The sequence below is a fragment of the Salmo trutta genome, chromosome 27 (genome assembly GCF_901001165.1).
Source record: "Salmo trutta chromosome 27, fSalTru1.1, whole genome shotgun sequence".
In the NCBI taxonomy this organism is placed as follows: Eukaryota; Metazoa; Chordata; class Actinopteri; order Salmoniformes; family Salmonidae; genus Salmo; species Salmo trutta.
In genome coordinates this window covers 7,080,087-7,102,309 of record NC_042983.1, presented here as the reverse complement: position 1 = coordinate 7,102,309, position 22,223 = coordinate 7,080,087, and the positions used below count along the sequence as shown (strand labels likewise).

At 46.9% G+C, this 22,223-nt stretch overlaps 1 protein-coding gene across 3 annotated transcripts in view; it reads right to left on the bottom strand.

Moving 5' to 3' along the window:
- Nucleotides 1-6,839: 6,839 nt before the first annotated feature.
- Nucleotides 6,840-22,223, bottom strand: part of LOC115164213 (G protein-coupled receptor kinase 5) — a 69,089-nt gene continuing 53,705 nt past the window's right edge. For all 3 annotated transcript variants that reach the window (XM_029716472.1, XM_029716473.1, XM_029716474.1), the window contains 15 exons: nucleotides 19,353-19,448; nucleotides 18,723-18,835; nucleotides 16,029-16,106; nucleotides 14,681-14,778; nucleotides 14,195-14,287; nucleotides 12,245-12,308; nucleotides 12,014-12,154; nucleotides 11,086-11,276; nucleotides 10,805-10,842; nucleotides 10,592-10,681; nucleotides 10,228-10,436; nucleotides 9,533-9,670; nucleotides 9,140-9,277; nucleotides 8,831-8,962; nucleotides 6,840-8,693 (listed from right to left, as the gene is read on the bottom strand). In XM_029716472.1, the coding sequence (XP_029572332.1) occupies nucleotides 8,610-8,693; nucleotides 8,831-8,962; nucleotides 9,140-9,277; nucleotides 9,533-9,670; nucleotides 10,228-10,436; nucleotides 10,592-10,681; nucleotides 10,805-10,842; nucleotides 11,086-11,276; nucleotides 12,014-12,154; nucleotides 12,245-12,308; nucleotides 14,195-14,287; nucleotides 14,681-14,778; nucleotides 16,029-16,106; nucleotides 18,723-18,835; nucleotides 19,353-19,448 (1,703 nt within the window). In that variant the 3' untranslated portion in view covers nucleotides 6,840-8,609. The remainder of the gene's footprint in view (nucleotides 8,694-8,830; nucleotides 8,963-9,139; nucleotides 9,278-9,532; nucleotides 9,671-10,227; nucleotides 10,437-10,591; nucleotides 10,682-10,804; nucleotides 10,843-11,085; nucleotides 11,277-12,013; nucleotides 12,155-12,244; nucleotides 12,309-14,194; nucleotides 14,288-14,680; nucleotides 14,779-16,028; nucleotides 16,107-18,722; nucleotides 18,836-19,352; nucleotides 19,449-22,223) is intronic.

Sequence of the window (22,223 nt, the reverse complement as noted above, 5' to 3'; positions counted from 1 at the left end):
TCAACTTACACACAGCTCTGACACACACACTTACCCCACCAGACATGCCACCAGCGAACTTTCACAGTCCCCAAATCCATTACAAATTCAAGAACGCATACAGTATTGTATAGAGCCATTATTGCAAGGAACTCTGTTCCATCTCATATTGCTCAAATGAACAGCAAACCTGGTTTCAGAAAACAGATAAAGCAACACCTCACGACGCAACGCCTCTCCCCTATTTGACCTAGATAGTTTGTGTGTATGTATTGGTATTGATACAGTATGTAGGCTACGTGTGCCTTTTTTAAATGTATTCATTAATTGATGTAGTTCTGTCCTTGAGCTGTTATTGTCTATTATTGTTCTGTATTATGTAATGTTTCATGTTTTGTGTGGACCCCAGGAAGAGTAGCTGCTGCTTTTGCAACAGCTAATTGGGATCATAATAAAAATACCCCCCAAAAATACCCCCAAAGCCAGCTTGTTGCCCCCTTCCAGCTGTGAGGCTGCAGGAACCAACCGGCTGCAACAGGATCTAGGTCTGTGGGGCAGACAGAAGTTCTTCTTGTGAATGTCACACTTCGTGGTGGCGACAGTGGGCCCGAACAACTCCTTGTGTGTTCTCAGCCCTCTCCTGTACTCTCTGTTCACCCATGACTGCGTGGCCATGCACGCCTCCAACTCAATCATCAAGTTTGCAGACGGCATGACAGTGGTAGACTTGATTACCAACAACGACGAGACGGCATACAGGGAGGAGGGGAGGGCCCTCGGAGTGTGGTGTCAGGAAAATAACCTCACACTCAACGTCAACAAAACAAAGGAGATGATCGTGGACTTCAGGAAACAGCAGAGGGAGCACCCCCCTATCCACATCGACGGGACAGTAGCGGAGAAGGTGTAAAGTTTTAAGTTGCTCGGCGTACACATCACGGACAAACTGAAATGGTCCACCCACAAAGACAGCGTGGTGAAGAAGGCGCAGCCGCGCCTCTTCAACCTCAGAAGGCTGAAGAAATTTGGCTTGCCACCTAAAACACTCACAAACTTCTACAGATGCACAATCGAGAGCATCCTGTCGGGCTGTATCACCGCCTGGTATGGCAACTGCTCCGCCAACAACCGTAAGGCTCTCCAGAGGGTAGTGAGGTCTGCACAACGCATCACCGGGGGCAAACTGCCTGCCCTCCAGGACCCCTACACCACCCGATGTCACAGGAAGGCCAAAAAGATCATGAACAACCACCCGAGCCACTGCCTGTTCACCCCGCTATCCTCCAGAAGGCGAGGTCAGTACAGGTGCATCAAAGCTGGGACCGAGAGACTGATTTTTTGGGGGGATGTAAATGTATCACTAGTCACTTTAACCTGTTGGGGATACAATCCCGTTAACGGAATTGGTTGGACAACAACCAGTGAGATAACACGGCGCGAAATTCAAAAAAAAATTATCTCAAAATTAAAATTCAAGTATTATACGGCATTTTAAAGATACTCTACTCGTTAATCCAATCACATTGTCCGATTTCAAAAAGGCTTTATGGTGAAAGCAAAACATTAGATTATTTTAGCATAGCACATCAGCAAAAAAAAAAAGAAGCACGATAGCCATCACAAAACCAGATATACAGCTAAAATTAAGCACTAACCTTTGACAATCTTCATCAGATGACACTCCTAGGACATCATGTTAGACAATACATGCATTTTTTGTTCGATCAAGTTTATATTTATATCCAAAAACCCAATTTTTACATTGGCGCGTTATGTTCAGAAAATGTTCTCCCCGATAACTGCCGGTGAATAGGCACATTTAATTTACGGAAGAACTCATAACGTTGAAAAAAAATTATAACAAGTATTTCAAGAATTAGAGATAATATACTCCTTTATGCAGCCACTTTGTCAGATTTCAAAATAACTTTACGGAAAAAGCACATTGTTCAATATTCTGAGTACAGAACTTAGCCTTCAATGCTAAGCTATACAGTTAGCCTACAACCCCGACGTCGACAAGCCACTTTAAACAATGCCACTTTATATCATGTTTACATACCCTACATTACTCATCTCATATGTATATACTGTACTCTATACCATCTACTGCATCTTGCCTATGCCGTTCGGCCATCGCTCATCTATATATTTATATGTACATATTCTTATTCCTTCCTTTACACTTGTGTGTAAAAGGTAGTTGTTGTGAAATTGTTAGATTACTTGTTAGATATTACTGCACGGTCGGAATTAGAAGCACAAGCATTTCGCTACACTTGCGTTAACATCTGCTAACCATGTGTATGTGACCAATAAAAGTTTATTTGATTTGGGGAACCCCCCCCCCCTCTCAGGGCTTGAGGGGGAGTGAAACTGTTGTCCCCACCTTCGATCGCATCCGTGAAGTCGAGGGATTAATCCCGTCGTCAATTCGTCAGACAGTGAGGGAAAGGAATTGAGACTATCCATAATCTTGCCCCAGCTGGGCTCAGTTGTGGGGAACTGGACCTCAGCCTTGGCTGGTGGCTCAGAGGTGAGAGGGGTGGGTCAGAGATGGACGTACGTTTGAGCCTCCTTAAGCTCGGCCCGAATCCTTCCCCGCAATCATGGAGCTGCAAGTGCAAGAACGGAGGGATTCGAGTGCATGGCCTGGGTGGCTCGTCCTGGGATGGGGCAGCAGTGGCCATTGTTAAAAAACAGGGCCTGCTAGTGTAGTAGCGCCTGTCATAGAAAACAACATGTGCGCCCGGAGGCTCACAATCGGCGGCGGCTAGTTTACTAGAAGCCTTGAGGCTAATAGTTACCAAGAGAGAGCAGTTAAGAGAGCAGTTAATTTTCTTTCCAATCTCCTTGGCATTAGTGTAGCCTCTCCTGTAGCCTGTCAACTATGTGTCTGTCTATCCCTGTTCTCTCCTCTATGCACAGGCCACACAAACGCTTCACACCGCATGTCCGCTGCCACTCTAACCTGGTGGTCCCAGCGTGCACGACCCACGTGGAGTTCCAGGTCTCCGGCAGCCTCTGGAACTGCCGGTCTGCGGCCAACAAGGCAGAGTTCATCTCAGCCTATGCTACCCTCCAGTCCCTCGACTTCTTGGCGCTGACGGAAACATGGATTACCACAGAAAACACTGCTACTCCTACTGCTCTCTCCTCGTCTGACCACGTGTTCTCGCATACACCGAGAGCATCTGGTCAGCGGGGTGGCGGGACTGGAATCCTCATCTCTCCCAAGTGGACATTCTCTCTTTCTCCCCTGACCCATCTGTCCATCTCCTCCTTTGAATTCCATGCTGTCACAATCACTAGCCCATTCAAGCTTAACATCCTTATCATTTATCGCGCTCCAGGTTCCCTTGGAGAGTTCATCAATGAGCTTGACGCCTTGATAAGTTCCTTTCCTGAGGATGGCTCACCCCTCACAATTCTGGGTGACTTTAACCTCCCTACGTCTACCTTTGACTAATTTCTCTCTGCCTCCTTCTTTCCACTCCTCTCCTCTTTTGGCCTCACCCTCTCACCGTCCCCCCCTACTCACAAGGCAGGCAATACGCTTGACCTCTGCCAATCTCACTGCAACTCCCCTCCAAGTCTCCGACCACTACCTTGTATCCTTTTCCCTCTTGCTCTCCTCCAACACTACTCACTCTGCCCCTACTCAGATGGTATTGTGCCGTCGCAACCTTCGCTCTCTCTCTCCTGCTACTCTCTCCTCTTCCATCCTATCTTCTCTTCCCTCTGCTCAATCCTTCTCCAACCAATCTCCTGATTCTGCCTCCTCAAACCTCCTCTCAACCCTCCTCTCTCTCTCCTCTCAACCCTCCTCTCCTGATTCTGCCTCCTCAACCCTCCTCTCTCCTCTCAACCCTCCTCTCTCTCTCCTCTCTCTCCAACCTTCGCTCTCTCTCTCCTGCTACTCTCTCCTCTTCCATCCTATCATCTCTTCCCTCTGCTCAATCCTTCTCCAACCAATCTCCTGATTCTGCCTCCTCAACCCTCCTCTCAACCCTCCTTTGACTCTCTATGTCCCCTATCCTCCCGGCCGGCTCGGTCCTCCCCTCCTGCTCCATGGCTTGACGACTCATTGCGAGCTCAGAGAACAGGGCTCCGGGCAGCCGAGCGGAAATGGAGGAAAACTAGCCTCCCTGCAGTCCTGGAATCTTTTCACTCCCTCCTCTCCACATTTTCTTCCTCTGTTTCTGCTGCTAAAGCCACTTTCTACCACTCTAAATTCCAAGCATCTTCCTCTAACCCTAGGAAGCTCTTTGCCACCTTCTCCTCCCTCCTGAATCCTCCTCCTCCTCCTCTCTCTCTGAGGACGACTTTGTCAACCATTTTGAAAAGAAGGTTGATGACATCCGATCCAGATGAAATCTTGCGACTTGTGACGGCCGGCCGCCCAACAACCTGCCCGCTTGATCCTATCCCCTCCTCTCTTCTCCAAACCATTTCCGGAGACCTTCTCCCTTACCTCACCTCGCTCATCAATTTATCCTTGACCGCTGGCTACGTCCCTTCCGTCTTCAAGAGAGAAAGAGTTGCACCCCTTCTCAAAAAACCTACACTCGATCCCTCCGATGTCAACAACTACAGACCAGTATCCCTTCTTTCTTTCCTCTCCAAAACTCTTGAGCATGCCGTCTTTGGCCAGCTCTCTTGCTATCTCTCTCAGAATGACCTTCTTGATCCAAATCAGTCAGGTTTCAACTAAGACTGCTCTTCTCTGTGTCACGGAGGCTCTCCGCACTGCTAAAGCTAACTCTCTCTCCTCTGCTCTCATCCTTCTAGACCTATCTGCTGCCTTTGATACTGTGAACCATCAGATCCTCCTCTCCACCGGAGATGCCTCTTCGAGTTGGGCATCTCCGGCGCGGCTCATTCTTGGATTGCGTCCTACCTGACAGGTCGCTCCTACCAGGTGGCATGTCGAGAATCCGTGCTCTCACCACTGGTGTCCCCCAGGGCTCAGTTCTAGGCCCTCTCCTATTCTCGCTATACACCAAGTCACTTTGCTCTGTCATATCCTCACATGGTCTCTCCTATCATTGCTACGCAGACGACACACAATTAATCTTCTCCTTTCCCCCTTCTGATAACCAGGTGGTGAATCGCATCTCTACATGTCTGGCAGACATATCAGTGTGGATGACGGATCACCACCTCAAGCTGAACCTCGGCAAGACGGAGCTGCTCTTCCTCCCGGGGAAGGACTGCCCGTTCCATGATCTCGCCATCACGGTTGACAACTCCATTGTGTCCTCCTCCCAGAGTGCTAAGAGCCTTGGCGTGACCCTGGACAACACCCTGTTGTTCTCCGCTAACATCAAGGTGGTGACCCGATCCTGTAGGTTCATGTTCTACAACATTCGCAGAGTACGACCCTGCCTCACACAGGAAGCGGCGCAGGTCCTAATCCAGGCACTTATCATCTCCCGTCTGGATTACTGCAACTCGCTGTTGGCGGGGCTCCCTGCCTGTGCCATCAAACCCCTACAACTCATCCAGAACGCCGCAGCCCGTCTGGTGTTCAACCTTCCCAAGTTCTCTCACGTCACCCCGCTCCTCCGCACACTCCACTGGCTTCCAGTTGAAGCTTGCATCTGCTACATTTACATTTACATTTACGTCATTTAGCAGACGCTCTTATCCAGAGCGACTTACAAATTGGTGCATTCACCTTATGATATCCAGTGGAACAACCACTTTACAATAGTACATCTATATCTTTTTTGGGGGGTGGGGGGGTTAGAAGGATTACTATATCCTATCCCAGGTATTCCTTAAAGAGGTGGGGTTTCAGGTGTCTACGGAAGGTGGTGATTGACTCCGCTGTCCTGGCGTCGTGAGGGAGCTTGTTCCACCATTGGGGTGCCAGAGCAGCGAACAGTTTTGACTGGGCTGAGCGGGAACTGTGCTTGCGCAGCGGTAGGGGGGCCAGCAGGCCAGAGGTGGATGAACGCAGTGCCCTTGTTTGGGTGTAGGGCCTGATCAGAGCCTGAAGGTACGGAGGTGTCGTTCCCTTCACAGCTCCGTAGGCAAGCACCATGGTCTTGTAGCAGATGCGAGCTTCAACTGGAAGCCAGTGGAGTGTGCGGAGGAGCGGGGTAACGTGAGAGAACTTGGGAAGGTTGAACACCAGACGGGCTGCGGCGTTCTGGATGAGTTGTATGCTACAAGACCATGGTGCTTGCCTACGGAGCTGTGAGGGGAACGGCACCTCCGTACCTTTGGCTCTGCCTAACTTGTTGCTTGTTCTGCCCACTATGATTAATTTGCTCCCATTGGAAACAACAGGCTGTGGTTTAACGTGTTGCTTGTTCTGCCCACTATGATTAATTTGCTCCCATTGGAAACAACAGGCTGTGGTCTATCTTGGGTTAGTTAGACTTCGGGCTGTTATCCTCCCACAACCTTAAAGCTGTCAGTCTAAACTTTGCCGGTTTATTTAATACAAATGAGTGAATGTAGGTTAAACTAAACAAGAGGAGAGAGCTAGCAATGCTACCGTATGTGCAGGTAGAACTGCTAGCTAGCATGATTAGCTTGCTTTCCAACAAGCTAACCAAGTTATCATAATTCTTGCAGCATGGGCTAACTAGGTCTCGATAGCTAGCCTCGATAGCTAGCCTCCTAGCAAAAACTTTCCTTTCAATCAACCGTTCAAATGTATTTATACTGAATTTGGCCTGCTTTTGGATTACTATTATCTGGGACTATGAAACTGGCCCATAAATTGAAAATGGTATCAATAATCTTGTGGAAATGTTATTATGAAACTAATTACTCTTGTATCGATCCATTCGTATGAGAATGCCCTGACTCTTGTATTTGCTACACAGACAGACATGAAACACAGATGGTACAGAGGTGCTAAGACAGCACAGGGTTTATTTATTCGGAGCTGCAGAGCACAGTGGGTTTGGCTTTACATTCTGTACACTCAGCACTGTAATGTACAACAATAGCAGGAAGAGATCATCTCTCGTTCTCTCCTTCTCTTCTCCCCTTTCATCTCCTTATCCTCTCTCTCCTCACTTCCCAGCCTCCACCACCAGCCAAATACAGTGTGTGTGTGTGTGTCATAAAGAAACAAATCGATCATGAGAGAAACAAAGTGCAAACATTTGTGTGCGAGTCGTCTAGGAGATCAGGCTAAAGAGGAGGCACTTCTGATTTTCAATTTGTGAAATTATTTACGAATAAAATAATAACTGGCCAAGACTAAACGTGTAAGTACAATTGTTTACTGTAAATATTTATTCTTCCTTAAAATAAGACATCAAATTCCAAAACCAAAGCTGTTCTTCCCGTTTGTTAGAGTGTGTTGGAAGGCTTCCCATTGTGAGGTGACATGTGGTCCCTTTACCAATTACTCTACCAGAGCCCAGGAACCTCAATAGTCTAACATGGCTTTCTCTCCTTACCTTCATCTTTCCTGCACTGGATTGGTTAAAACTCATTTCCTGTAGAAAAAGGTCATACATCTTCCAGGATTCCTCACCTTTCCTTTAGGATCAGCGCAGATGAAGAAAAGGAGGAGAGAAAAACCCCCCATTGAGACTATCGAGATGCACCCATGGTCGTGATGGCAACACAAACACAAAACAGCACTGGCTCAATGGATATTAAAGTTTACAGCACAGTAATATTACTTTAATGTCTGAGGTAAAGCAATAACATCTTTACTGTAAAACATCTTAATTGGTGTATAAATGGTGGCTTATTGGTTTGACAAATCTCCTGTTTCTCAAGGTCAACGGAGTGAGGTGGTGCACTCTTTGGGAAAAGTGCAGAAAACAAGACAAGTATTGTAGTTACAATTCTAATGCCACAGTTGTGTGTGTGTGCGTGGGGGGGGGGGGGGGGGGGGCAGCCTGTTGTATGCAAACACATGTTTGATTGTGACTTAGGTGTAGCATAGCTGCTGACTCAAGTTTAATATGTGATTGAATAAAGACCAGGCAAATCCCCCTTCCTCCTCCAAAACTAATACGGCAACAATAACACAAATACATAACTGAACTATATCTTTGGCCTGAGGGTATACAAGGCAATATGCACATTGTGTCTTGAGGTTGGTTATGTTGTTGGTTGCATGTATGTTTATAAGTGATTAGAGGAGAGGGAGGGGAAAAGGAGAAAGAGACAAAAAGAGAGAGGGGGAGGGGGGGAAGAGAGGAATAAATGAACAGAGTGCATTTGAGTGTGAATGTGGATTTATGCAAAGAATTCGATTTCAAAAAAAAAAAAAAAAACAGCAACAACAAAGACCCCATCTTGTATTTCCTGTGGTCTTTCTCAGACAGTGGATCCCCTGAATTAGCTAGTTTTTTCTTATTCATCAACACCATCAGTGGCTCGTCTCTACTCCAGCGATCCTGAAGGTAAGTGAAGTGTCTGAGCATTGTTTTCAAAACGTCTTTGCGTTATTGAACGTCCCTCCAATAATTCCCCATGGGTCTCAGGCCAGGGTCATGGTCAGCATTAACCTAGACTGACCATGGGCTTGGGTTGGGTGCCTCCGGAAGACTGACAGCTGGTCAGGCCAGGTGTAAACCAATCAGCAGTGAGAAGATCCTTCCGGCTCCTCCTCTGTCTGTGTGTGGCGCCACACAGAGCCATGGCCACTAGGGGGCAGAGTTTGACATGGAGTCCACTGAGTTCACACTGCAGGAAGACACGCGACTGTTGGCGATGGAAACCTCGGGGTGCTGGAGGGTGGAGAGAGAGAAAGGGAGTTTGTGTCATTTCAGTATCAGTGTGTGGATGTAACTGTGTAGTGTAAACTCTGTGTGAGACTGAGAATGTTGGTGTGTGTGTGTGTGTGTGTGTGTGTGTGTGTCCTCACGTGTCTCCTGAAGATCCTGTCCAGCAGGCTGCGTCGGGGAGGCTCGGGGGGCGTGTTCCAGTCCAGATCTGGGGGTCTGGTCCCCTGGGGCCCGAACACATTCAGATCACTGAAACACTCTGTGTCTATCATCTATACACACACACAGAGACAGAGAGACAGACAGAGAGAGAGAGATGGTGTAAGGACAGTATTTGACTGCCACTGACTGACAAGACCACCAATTATTCAGTCTTTCAGGTTACCTTGCAGACTACCTCTCAGAAGAGGCCAGAGGAGAGGGAAAGACGTCCCAGTTAGTTCACCCACCTCGTGCTGCCATGGGATGGACACGCAGCCTGTAGAGAATTTGAAGTAGAAGTCGTTGTCGGTTTGGTCCAGATTTACTCCCTTGACTGTAGAGAACTGCTCAATGTCCAACACATCCTTACAGTACACCGCCCGGGGCTGAGAGAGAGAGAAGAAAAGCACAGCGGAAAAGAGGGAGAAGATCCAGATGGAGGGCAGAGGAAGAAGTATGAGAGTCTTCATTTGGAGTAGAGGTCATGATCCCTGGTCTAAATAACATATTCACACATTCATGAATGTAACTGATTGAAACAATTGGAACAGTTGTTTGGTTCCCATATTAAAACACTTCCTGGTGTTGTTTCTAGAGCTGAAGCAGGACAAGAGTTGCCATCCTCCTCCTCCTCTACTTACATCAGGTACAAAGGAGGGCTCCTGGATGCCTGCCTCTAGTCTCTTAAAGTTGATGTTCCTGAAGAAGCAGTGAGCCTTCACCCCTGTTGACCCCCCCGCTGTACAGCCCAGCCTCTGCTTAGGATCTTTGGTCAACAGCTGGAGAGAGAGGGGGAGAGAAAGAGGGGGGAATGAGAGCAACGGGGGAGAGAGAGAGAGAGACGAGACGGGGCGGGAAAGAGAGAGAGAGCGAGACGGGGTGGGCGAGAGTGAAACGGGGCCGGGAGAGAGCGAGACGGGGGAGAGAGAGAGAGCGAGACCGGGGGGAGAGAGAGAGAGCGAGACCGGGGAGAGAGAGAGAGAGCGAGACCGGGGAGAGAGAGAGAGAGCGAGACCGGGGAGAGAGAAAGAGCGAGACCGGGGGGAGAGAGAGAGAGAGCGAGACCGGGGAGAGAGAGAGAGAGCGAGACCGGGGAGAGAGAGAGAGAGCGAGACCGGGGAGAGAGAGAGAGCGAGACGGGGGCGGGAGAGAGAGAAAGACGGGGGCGGGAGAGAGAGAGAGAAAGACGGGGGTGGGAGAGAGAGAAAGACGGGGAGAGATGATAAAATGTACAGTCAGTCATTTTCAAATATCATGAGATCAGCCAAATACAGTGCGCAGTTCCTGATGACACCAACTAGGCCAACGTCTTGTCAATCAATCAATGGGCTCTCACCACTCTACAGATGGCCTGGGTGTCCTCTGTAAACTTGTCGCTGTACTCCTCCTCTCCCTCCTGCACCCTCTTCTCCACCTCTTCCCTCTTCACTCGTTCTTTGCGTGCGCGGAAGGGTGAGCGTCCGGCGGTCATCTCGTAGATGAGACATCCCAGCCCCCACCAATCTGGACTCATCCCATAGCGCTCGTTGTTGATCACCTCCGGAGCTACACACACAGCACAGTACAACAGGTTTAACGATAATGTCTTCTTTGTATGGTAAAAAAATGTGTCAGGTTTTTGTTTGACGATTATTGTATTCCGATGCATTGGAAATGAATTTTAATGTGTGGTAATAACATATGAAGGTAAGGTGGCTTACCCATGTAACCCACTGTTCCCACTCTGCCTCGTATGGGGTCCCCTTCAGGCACTTTGATGGCCAGGCCTAGATCTGAGATCCGGATGTGTCCTACAGCACAGGGGCAGAGAGGTCAGGGGTCAAAGATCAGTCCTATTTAACAGAGAGCCTCTCTTGAGTTCAAATACACAATCCCAGTAGTTAGGCTCCTGTACAGTAGAAAGGGCAACTCACCATTATCATCTAATAGAATATTCTCTGGTTTTAAATCCCTGAAAAAAAGAAAAAAAGTTAATTTGGGGCATTTGACATTGGGACTAAAACCAATACATCATGTGTTGACATCATGTGATCTCGGGAGACATTGGTATAGTGAATGACAATCAGAAGAATCCACTGCTAATTTTGCTAAAGGTAGGAGTAGGTAGTTGCCCCTATCTGATCCTAGATCTGTTGCAATGTGAACCTAGATCTGTGTTAAGGGAAACTGAGGTGCTATGATAAAAAGCTGCCACCTGTAGACGATGGATTCCTGGTGTAGGTGGTCCAGGCCGCAGCAGATCTGGGCAGCATAGAACTGGACCCTGTCCTTCTCAAAGCCTGGAGTCCCCATGCTGTAGATGTGGAACTTCAGATCCCCTCCATTCATTAAGGTCAGCACCAGACACAGAGCATCTTTGGTCTCATAGGCATATGCTAAACTCACCTAGATAGATTGATATGAGAGAGAGATTGATATGAGAGAGAGAGAGAGATTGACAAGAGAGACAGAGAGAGAGAGAGATTGACGAGAGAGAGATTGACGATCGAGAGAGAGATTGACGAGAGAGAGAGAACGATTGACGAGAGAGAGAGAGAGATTGACGAGAGAGAGAGATTGACAAGAGAGAGAGAGAGATTGACGAGAGGAGATTGACGAGAGAGAGATTGACGAGAGAGAGATTGACGAGAGAGACAGAGAGAGAGATTGACGAGAGAAAGATTGACGAGCGAGAGAGAGATTGACGAGAGAGGCAGAGAGAGCGATTGACGAGAGAGAGAGAGCGATTGACGAGAGAGAGAGAACGATTGACGAGAGAGAGAACGATTGACGAGAGAGAGAACGATTGACGAGAGAGAGAACGATTGACGAGAGAGAGAGAGAGAAAGAGAGAGATTGACAAGAGAGAGAGATTGACAAGAGAGAGATTGACGAGAGAGAGATTGACGAGAGACTTACGAGAGAGAGAGATTGACGAGAGAGAGAGAGACGAGAGAGAGAGAGACGAGAGAGAGAGACGAGAGAGAGAGACGAGAGAGAGACGAGAGAGAGACGAGAGAGAGAGACGAGAGAGAGAGAGACGAGAGAGAGACACGAGAGAGATTGATGAGAGAGAGAATAAAGTGAAAGTGTGTGTACATGTATTGCGTGGTCATGTATCCAAATAATAAGAAGCGACTCACAACAAATCTGCTGTTGACCTTCTCTAGTATTTGTTTCTCGTTAAGGGCCATGGACTCTCCTTTCCTCTTCTTAATTCTCTTCTTCTCCAGCTTCTTGCAGGCATACATCTTCCCTGTGGCTCGCACCTGGCACGCACACACCTGAGAGAACACAAAGTACTATATCATAGGCCAGTTCATCTCACACACCCAATTCTCTAATAATTCTCTAAATGGAAAATTGTGCCTCACCTCTCCGAATCCTCCCTTCCCCAGTACTCGGTACTGCCGAAACGTGTCTTTAGTTATTGGCTGTCTGAAAACGCATCACATAGTAAATAACATAGTACCAGGCATAGAGCTAGAGAGTCTCAGCACATAGGGGACGGGGTGCTCTCGAGGGGCCCTTCTGACCAAATCAATTCAATTCATAGCTGATATGGCCTATGATAAACGCAAATTAGGCATCATCACTAGGAGATGTTAACGGTTAGTCTGCAAAACATATTCTTTTACCTGTCATGTTTACCGGTCTAGCTATAGGTCAATTAGCATAACTGAATGGATCTAAATGGGCGTGTGTGTATTTTCATTCGTTTGTCATGTATCTTATTTTATCAGACGTGCACCTCATACCAGAGCCCTGTACGGGCATCCATTTTAAGTCCTACCCATGCTCCCTACCCTACCCAGGCCCGATCGCTTCTGACAAATTTAAGGTCCGGCCCGGCCCGAAATAAGAAATAACTTCCTCCAGTAGTAAATCCATTAGCTTCTTCTCTCTGTCCATCACTCGCTCCTTGCTCACTCTGCATGTGTTCTGCTCACGGTGGCTCCAAGTCTGTGAGTATCCATAGCAACGGCTCCACTTGGGCTCCTCTGCTGAGACCGCAGTTAGCCGTCAGCGAATATTATTATTTTCCGTGAAATCATCTCTCCCGTCTTATATTTGACGAGGTGGAAGCGCTTCTGACACCATGTTATGATCTTAGTCAGATATGGCTGTATCGCGTAGCAGAGCACGAGCAAATAGGTCAGCTATAAAAATTTTACTGATCAATTTTGTGATGCCCTAACCCGATGATTAATGTCGGGCCCGTCGGGCTCGGGTCGGGTAACAGGGCTCTCTGCCGCATATTGAGCCTAGCTTGAGCACCGCAGCGACAGCTCACACTCACAGCTCCTCAAACATGTTCTCATGAAGCCCAGTCAACTCACAACATTTCTACGTGGAATCGCGGATGATCACAGAGTGCTGATGTCCACTGAAAGAGGATCCCAGCTACTATATTTATTATTTAAGTCCTCTTAATATTAAGCAGATTGGAAGTGATTAGGCCTAAAATCTGAGCAGTAGGCAGTCTGCATGTTGAAAACAGGTACAATATTGATGTTTTACTTCGTAGCCTATTGATTGAAAAAAGTGGCCTAGCCAAAATCCAAACTTAGAAATGGGAATTATTTCATCAAGACTTCGTCAATACGCCATTGAAACCAGCATTTCTCTCCTGTTCCAATTCGTTTCCACATCGACTTTCCTTCATGGTCCAGCAGCCAAAGGCACAGTCCTAGTCATATTAGCAACCCATCCTAGTAAGGCATCTTTCGATTTTTCCCCTCTGTCACATGCAACCCGCTCGCAGCAGAAGGCTCTTTAGAATGTGTTTTTCCCTCGAATTGCTTCCAGTCCCAGGCCAGCGGGCCCCTCAAGGGGGTATAGCGACAGACAGCTGGACAGTGCTTTTTAAGATCAGAAGCACTAGCTCAGACTAATTGCCGGGTTTAATTAAATAATATATCACATTATATATACATTTTCCCATGTTACATGGCGTTAAAGCTGGAACCCATTGCAGTATTACAACAACAAAGATGGTTCAAACAACATTCACAGTTTTCGTCTTCTTCACAGAAATCATTGCACACGCGATAGAACAACATAGTATGTACTGGGATTTTGTTTACCACCATGCTGGATGCTCATTTCCTCGTAAAAATAACAAAAGCGCCTGGGGCGGCCAGTGACGCCGTCGTGCCTATCGCGGATCTCAGCTTAAAGGAATGCTTTTACTTTGCTTTTTGGTAGGCAACATCATCGTTGAAAAATGAGGTGCGTGGCCCCCAAGCCAGCACCGTGCCATTCAATAACCACTAAAAACATTAGTTTCTGTTAGATTTTGTAGGAGTTTAAGCAGCACTCACCTCTCTAGCATCTTCCACTGTAGGAAACGGTCAAAATACATGCTGTTTTGGTAGTCAGAGAAGGGAGCTCGTCTCAGGTAGTCATGGAGAGCCCTAAAGAACAGACAACAAACAAAAATGTTAAAGCTTGAGACAAAAGACAACAGCTTCAGTTACAGTAAGAGGTAAGCCAGCTGGGGGTCCAGTGTGTTTGTGCTTTAGCCAACTCCTCTCTGTGTTCCTTCATTGTTTTATGCAACCTCATCCCGTCTCTTGCACACATTGCAAATACACCTGGTACACCTGGTACTCCCACTGTTACCAGTGTGCTAATCAAAGTCACTTTTGACGCTTCGAAATGCCAGCAACTTGATAGAAATGATAGAAGAGTTGGCTTCGGCGTATTGAGTATGGGACGAGGCTAGCGATAAGCTAAGGTCAAGCGGTTTCTTAATAAGAATATCATAGTTGACAAAAAGGAGTGAGACCAAAGAAAGATTCCCTTACTTGCGACAGTCGCTGAAGATCTCCTTGCAGGGGTGAAGCTCCAGGTTCTCTCTACACTGCTCAGCAAGGCTCTCTGCTGCCTCCACACACTCTGATGACTACACACACACACACACACACACACGGGAATTAGCGTGGTAGGCCTGATCACTGACGACGATGAGGTCAGAGACCTGGCAGTGTGTTGCCAGGACCGCAACCTCTCCCTCAATGTCAGCAAGACAAAGGGGCTGATCGGGGAGTACAAGAAACGGAGGGCCCGAGCACGCCCCAATCTATATCGACGAGGCTGTAGTGGAGCGGGTCGAGAGCTTCAAGTTCCTCTGTATCCACATCACAAAGGAACTAACATGGTACACACACACACACACCAACACAGTCGTGAAGAAGGCACAACAACGCCTCTTCACCCTCAAGAAGCTGAAAAGATTTGTCACGGGCCCTCAGCTCCTCAAAAAGTTCTACAGCTGTCCCACTGAAAGCATCTTGACTGGCTGTATCACCGCCTGGTATGGTAACTGCTTGGCATCCGACCGCATGGCGCTACAGAGGGTAGCGAGTACGGTCCAGTACATTACTGGGGGTTAAGCTCTCTGCCATCCAGGACCTCTATACCATGCGGTGTCAGAGGAAGGACCTAAAAATTGTCAAAGACTCCAGCCACCCAAGTCATACATTGTTCTCTCTGCTCCCGCATGGCAGTGCGATGCACCAAGTGTGGAACCAACAGGAACCTGAACATCTTCTACCCCCAAGGCATAAGACTGCTAAATAGTACCCAAACTATCTGCATTGAACCCCCCCCCCATTTTCACTAACTCTTTTAAATCAAGAGTGCAATGCAAATAGTCTGGGTAGCCATTTGATTAGGTGTTCAGGAGTCTTATGGCTTGGGGGGGTAGAAGCTGTTTAGAAGCCTCTTGGACCTAGACTTGGCGCTCCGGTACCGCTTGCCATGCGGTAGCAGAGAGAACAGTCTATGACTATGGTGGCTGGAGTCTTTGACAATATTTAGGGCCTTACTCTGACACATATCTACCACAATTACCTTGGACCCCTGCACATGGACCCGGTACTGGTACCCCGTGTATATAGCCAAGTTATCGTTACTCATTGTGGATTTATTCCTTGAGTTATTATTTTTCTATTACTTTTCACATTTTCTCTCTGTATTGATGGGAAAGGCATGTAAGTAAGTATTTCACTGTTGGTCTACACCTGTTCGCTTACGAAGCATGTGACAAATGCAATTTGATTTGGATTTGACAAACAAACAAACAAACATATATCGCTCTAACAGTTGTTCACCTACCTACGTTCATCAATCTTCCTACAAAGACTCACTCACCTGTTTAGTGAGGAACTTCCCAATAATTTCACCTCCTCTGCTTTTCCGTTTCTCATCAGGCGCCAGCTCATAGTCATCCTAAAGAACACAGCATCATTATACACTTACAGTACATAGTAATATAACAATCGCTCCAAATAATATTTGCTTAATGCACCCTCGTAATATATTGCCCGGCATAATGCAACCAATGGAATAGTCCCAAAAGTGCAAACCGCATCCAACTGGCATCCTGGGTATGCAAATATAGTATTTGAAAGAAAACGCATACTATTTCGACCCGGGTGTGACTGGACATACAATACTATTCCATTATCAGGGGCAATGTATGGACGAGATCATGTTTTGAATGACATTATTGTGTGGCTACCAGTGTTGTGGAAACATGCAGCATGCGACTAGACCAGCATAGTGTGGACTGCCTTGAGTTGAAATGACCAGTCATTATCTATATACTTAGCAGCTCCAGTATTTATCAGCCAGGAGTGAGAGAGCGCGGAGCGGTACAGCATTGCTAGGGGTCGTGGCATAGTCTGTTAATCCTTCACTCCCTGATCATTCTCTCACCTCTCTATCTCCATTAGCATTTCACTACACCCGCAATAACATCTGCTAAATATGTGGATGTGACCAATAGAATTTGATTTGATTTAGCCCGTCGCATGCTTCCCAGTCAAAACAGTTTGCGCATATATTATGATGAAAGCTTGTGACGTTTTTGTTCGTTTTGGTGTTTGTCAGGTTTTTTTGGGGGCTGTTCGAGCACACAACATAGATTTTTACGATATAGTCAATTTTGACTTTGCTGCTGGGGTGACAAGTGGATGAAGTTTTTGTTGTCATTCAACGAGAGACTACCAGTTTTCATGGAATTTTTTTCACTTGAGAAACACTGCTCCAAACATTTTAGTTAGTTGTAAAATTGCGCGACTAAAAACGTCGAAATTGATTACAGATTTCTTGATTTATCGACATGTGTCGCCTAACTGAGTTCTGCTAGGATCAAACCGAACCTAGTATGCGGGCGCCTTTACACAAGACTCTCCACTAGCCCACCTGACCTGAAACACACAAACACCTCTTTAACCCACAATCTGTTATTAACAGACACTCTCTCTCTCTGACACACACGCTGCCTGGGACCCCATATGTGACCCTGTGTTGCCTGGCAACCACAGTCAACACGGCAGGATTCCATGAGGTCCTTTAGTGTCAGTGTGTCAGACCAGCGTCACCAGATCCCCCCCCCCCCCCCCCCCCAACAGCTAGAGTTTCTCTCCTGACCCTGGCCCACTATAGCGGTCTACTCTGCTCTGAGACACAGACAGACAGAGAAAGAAAGGCGTTGGGTGAAAAGGCCAGACTTCTGCCATTAGATCTGTTTCTCTGGCCTGTGTGTGTGTGTGTGTGTGTGTGTGTGTAAGACTTGCCTAGTTAAATAAAGGTTAAATAAAAATAGATAAATAAATAAAAAGTCTGCCAAAAGGCCAACGGGGCGTCTCCATTTCCCTTCGGCTAACCCCTTCGGCTAACAATCGGGTGGCTCATTCTGTGTGTGGTGTGTGTGTGTGTGTACGCGCGTGTGTCTTACAATGCAGTATCTTGCCAACAATAGCCAATCATAATTCGGCAGCAATCGCACATACACCCCTCCCTCCTGCACTGACGTCAGAGGAAACACAGGGACCCCCAGGCGCATTCCTTCTGCTGCTACATCTCTCCCTCTCTCTCTGTCGCTAGCTATTGTGCCCTTTTCCCTCACAAACACCCTCGTTCATACATTAGGAGCACATGGACACACTCACAAAAAATACAACACACAAACTTTCCTTGGGACATTGATCCTACCCATCCATCAATTTAGCAACTTTCCAAATGACCCAACAAGAGTATTTGGGTGATATCTAATTTCATTATTTTCACAGGTTCGCTCTCATAAAATCTTGTATGACCCTCAGATCTTTCTCCAAAAATGCATCTGCAGCTGACCCATTCTTGTTTGTGCGCATGTGTGGCGAGGGTAGTTTCCCTCCGAGTGTGATGGTCATTTTAGGTTGGTAGGAAGGGGTGAGAACGGGAGGAGGTCTGACCAGAAACAATCCTCTCATTCTGTCCAGTCACATGCCTACGGTGATATTTTGGGCTTTACTCAAAATACTTAAATGTGTCATGTGCGAGGCATTCCGTCTAGACACAAGAAAACGGGGGAGACAGTTCGGGGGTTACTATTGGCTTCTGGTTACTATTGGCTTCTGGTTACCATTGGCTTCTGGTTACCATTGGCTTCTGGTTACCATTGGCTTCTGGTTACCATTGGCTTCTGGTTACCATTGGCTTCTGGTTACCATTGGCTTCTGGTTACCATTGGCTTCTGGTTACCATTGGCTTCTGGTTACCATTGGCTTGGTTACCATTGGCTTCTGGTTACCATTGGCTTCTGGTTACCATTGGCTTCTGGTTACCATTGGCATTTGATTCGGATTGTTTGTTCTCTGACGATTAGAGGCATTTTCACATCTAAAACCTGTAATCTGGGACACTGTGTCTAGACAGAGTAAAGGGAGGAGGTTGCTATTATAATCACTACTCAATTTGATTGTAATCTCTCAGTCAACTGAACATGATTAGTGCTGTTTGGATGACTGTTTAATCCAAGTGAATGCATTTAGAAGTGTGTGTGTGTGTGTGTGTTACCATGGCATCCAGTAGGTGGATGCATCGCAGCAATTCAGGTCTGGTCTCACAGTACAGGCGGAACAGCAGTCTGCCGATGGGCTGCTTCTCACACAGGCTCATGTAGTCCCGATCTGCAAGAAACACACACACACACACACACACACACACACACACACACACACACACACACACACACACACACACACACACACACACACACACACACACACACACACACACACACACACACACACACACACACACACACACACACACACACACACACACACTAGTATCTGGGCCTATCTGTAGAAATAACACACACATTTGGAAAGACCCAGGCACGTTTACAAACACTTACAATACATTAACAGCACAGCAGCAGCATGACACACATGTAATACTTGCACCCACACACAGCCGTTTGTTTTACTATCCTTGTGGGGACCAAAGATTTGAATCACATTCAAAATCCCATTTTCCCTAACCCTAAACCTAATTCTAACTCTAAAATAGCTTTTTTTTCCTTGTGGGGACCGGCAAAATGTCCCCAATTGTCAAAATGTCCTTGTTTTACCATTCTTGTGAGGACTTCTGGTCCCGACTAGGATCGTAAAACTATACACACACACACCACCAGTAATATACCGATGCTGTTGCCCAGCTCAGTGCACTGGCTGATGTGGGGGAAGCGAAGGATCTCCTTCCATTTCTTACTCCTCCCTTTCCTCTTCCCTCCTCCACCTACAGAGAGAGAGAGAGAGAAAAGAAGGGATGAGTGGATGAGAGGAACAAGCCATTTCAGAGAGGCACAAGCACATACTGAAACAGTATGTGAGAAAGGAGAGCGAGAGAGAGCTCTGCAACTGACAAATTCGTTTCCGCTCATAGCTCTGAACGTGTACATGTATCATTTTTTACATAACGTCTCGGCTTCTCTTCAAATCCCTTCTCTCTTGTTATTCCTCCGTTTTCTTTTCTTCCTCTGTGTAATGCTCCGGGGAATGTGGCCATCCCGAAGCAGAACAGTGTGTGTGTGTGTGTGTGTGTGTGTGTGTGTGTGTGTGTGTGTGTGTGTGTGTGTGTGTGTGTGTGTGTGTGTGTAACAGAGAATACTTCCCGGCCAGTCAGATTCCCATCAGAACACAGAGCTTGGCCAAAGCAGATTCTATAATACTGAATCACCATGCATATATTCCCAGCACACACACACTCATCAATATCAGAAGATTAGCCATGTTTGATACTGAAATGTTGATAGTGATCACACTCACACTCGGGACGTCTTAACACGAGAGAGATGGAGAGAGAAAGAGATGGAGTGAGTGAGTGAGTGAGTGAGTGAGTGAGTGAGTGAGTGAGTGAGTGAGTGAGTGAGTGAGTGAGAGAGTGAGAGAGTGAGAGAGTGAGAGAGAGCGAGAGAGAAAGCTACATCTTTAAGCAATAATCGAGGAATGCTCCAACAAGGACGTCATGTGTTTGCCTCTCACTGTGTGTGTGAATGCTCTAGCAGCTTTCACATCCCTTTCCCTTTACTAAACACCAACTCTTTCTCACACACCGACTGCTGCCACAGACCTCCTCAGGCCTCTGTCTGGCCTGGGTTACATAATGGCCATGCCTCCTCCCCTCCCACCTCACTGATCTGACATTGACTGGATAGGTGAAAGCTATGTAGTGGAACCCTTGCAGAGGGTTTCAGGAACAACTCCGAGGCATAACAAGGGCCCAGAGATTTTCTTGGTTGGGTCACATGGTCCCCAACCATTGGATATAATGGAGATATAACTCCAACAAGTCAAATCTATTACTGAATTATTAACCCTGACCTAAAACATTCTAAAATGACTATTGGGTATTAGCAACAGTAACTGACATTTTTTTTTTTTTTTTTTTTTTTTTTTTTTAAATGGGGGGGGGGGTTATTATTTATATACTTTTTTCCTCACCAATTTCATATCCAATTGGTAGTTACTCTTGTCCCATCGCTGCAACTCCCGTACAAACAACTGGGGAGAGGCGAAGGTCGAGAGCCGTGCGTCCTCCGAAACACGACCCAACCAAGCCGCACTGCTTCTTGACACAATGCCCACTCAACTAGGAAGCCAGCCGCACCAATGTGTCGGAGGAAACACCGTACACCTGGCGACCGTGTCAGCGAACACTGCGCCCGGCCCGCCACAGGAGTCGCTAGACAAGAACATCCCTGCCGGCAAAACCCTCCCCTAACCCGGACGACGCTGGGCCAATTGTACGCCGCCCCATGGGTCTCCCGGTCGCGGCCGGCTGCGACAGAGCCTGGACTCGAACCAGGATCTCTAGTGGCACAGCTAGCACTGCCATGCCGTGCCTTAGACCACTGCACCACTCGGGAGGCCAACTGTGACATTTTTACCCAGACCACTTCCCTAGTTACGTTCAGACAACGTCTCAGAGAACAAAAATACACCCCTTTATGAATCAATGGGTAAAACAATGAACAATGAATAAGTAGACAAGTAGACATTGAGTGGAGAGAAGAGGTTATTTCTTGTGAAGGGTCAATCTCAGGTCAATGTTATGTCTAAATAGTGGCCCTCCACCCTGTCTTTCAATTCAACACAATATGTACTTAACCACAATACTCCTTCTTCCTCCCTCTGAATCTAACCTACTCTGTCTCTCTTCCTCTCTCGGTCGCTCCCTTCCTCCAACTCCTTCTAGCTCACAGTCTGTCTATTTCCTTCAATCGCCTACCTTTCGCTCTTGTCCTCTCTGTCTTAATCTCTTTCTCAGTCTCGCTCTCGTCTGATTCGACCCTACGGAATCATCACTATTTACATGCTGGGTTCTGGTCAGTGACTGAACTGCACTTCTGCTTTCATGGCCAATCAGTGACCTCTTTCCCTGCTACTGACCAATCAATTACCTCCTCCTAGGATAATTAAAGGTCACAGGTTTAAAAGTTTTGTTAACAAGACTAACAACCTTCCTGTTGTTTCCCAGTAGAGAAAATACATTCTTGGTCATCATTCACATATCTGGGACGAAGTAAAGGATGGTGCATTTGAATTGGGGCCGTTGAACTGTACTGCATTTAAACAGAGTTTGTACTCATTCGATACACACTTGTCAGGAGTCAAATGCATTGTGTTTTTATTTAGTATATCAGTTGTTCCCCCTGTAGAGAAATAGAGCACCATATCTGCCACATTGTTTTAGCTAAACATGTCTAGGGACCATATAAATAGATGTTGAATTCTACTACACTGATCAAAGCACAATGAACAAGAGTGTGTCTGTGGGCAAATGAAACCCTGTTTGTTTCAGTGCACACCACTGAAACAAACAGGGACAAAGTCTACAGGAAGAAACAGGCTCAGGACTGCTCCCACAGAGAGGTGTGTGTGGGTGTGTGTGTGTGTGTGTGTGTGTGTGTGTGTGTGTGTTTTTAACTGCATTTTAACTGCTTGGCAAACTCGAGTAGTACCTATGTCAGTGCAGTTAATTGTTAGCAGTAACATATGACTTGCTGACAGG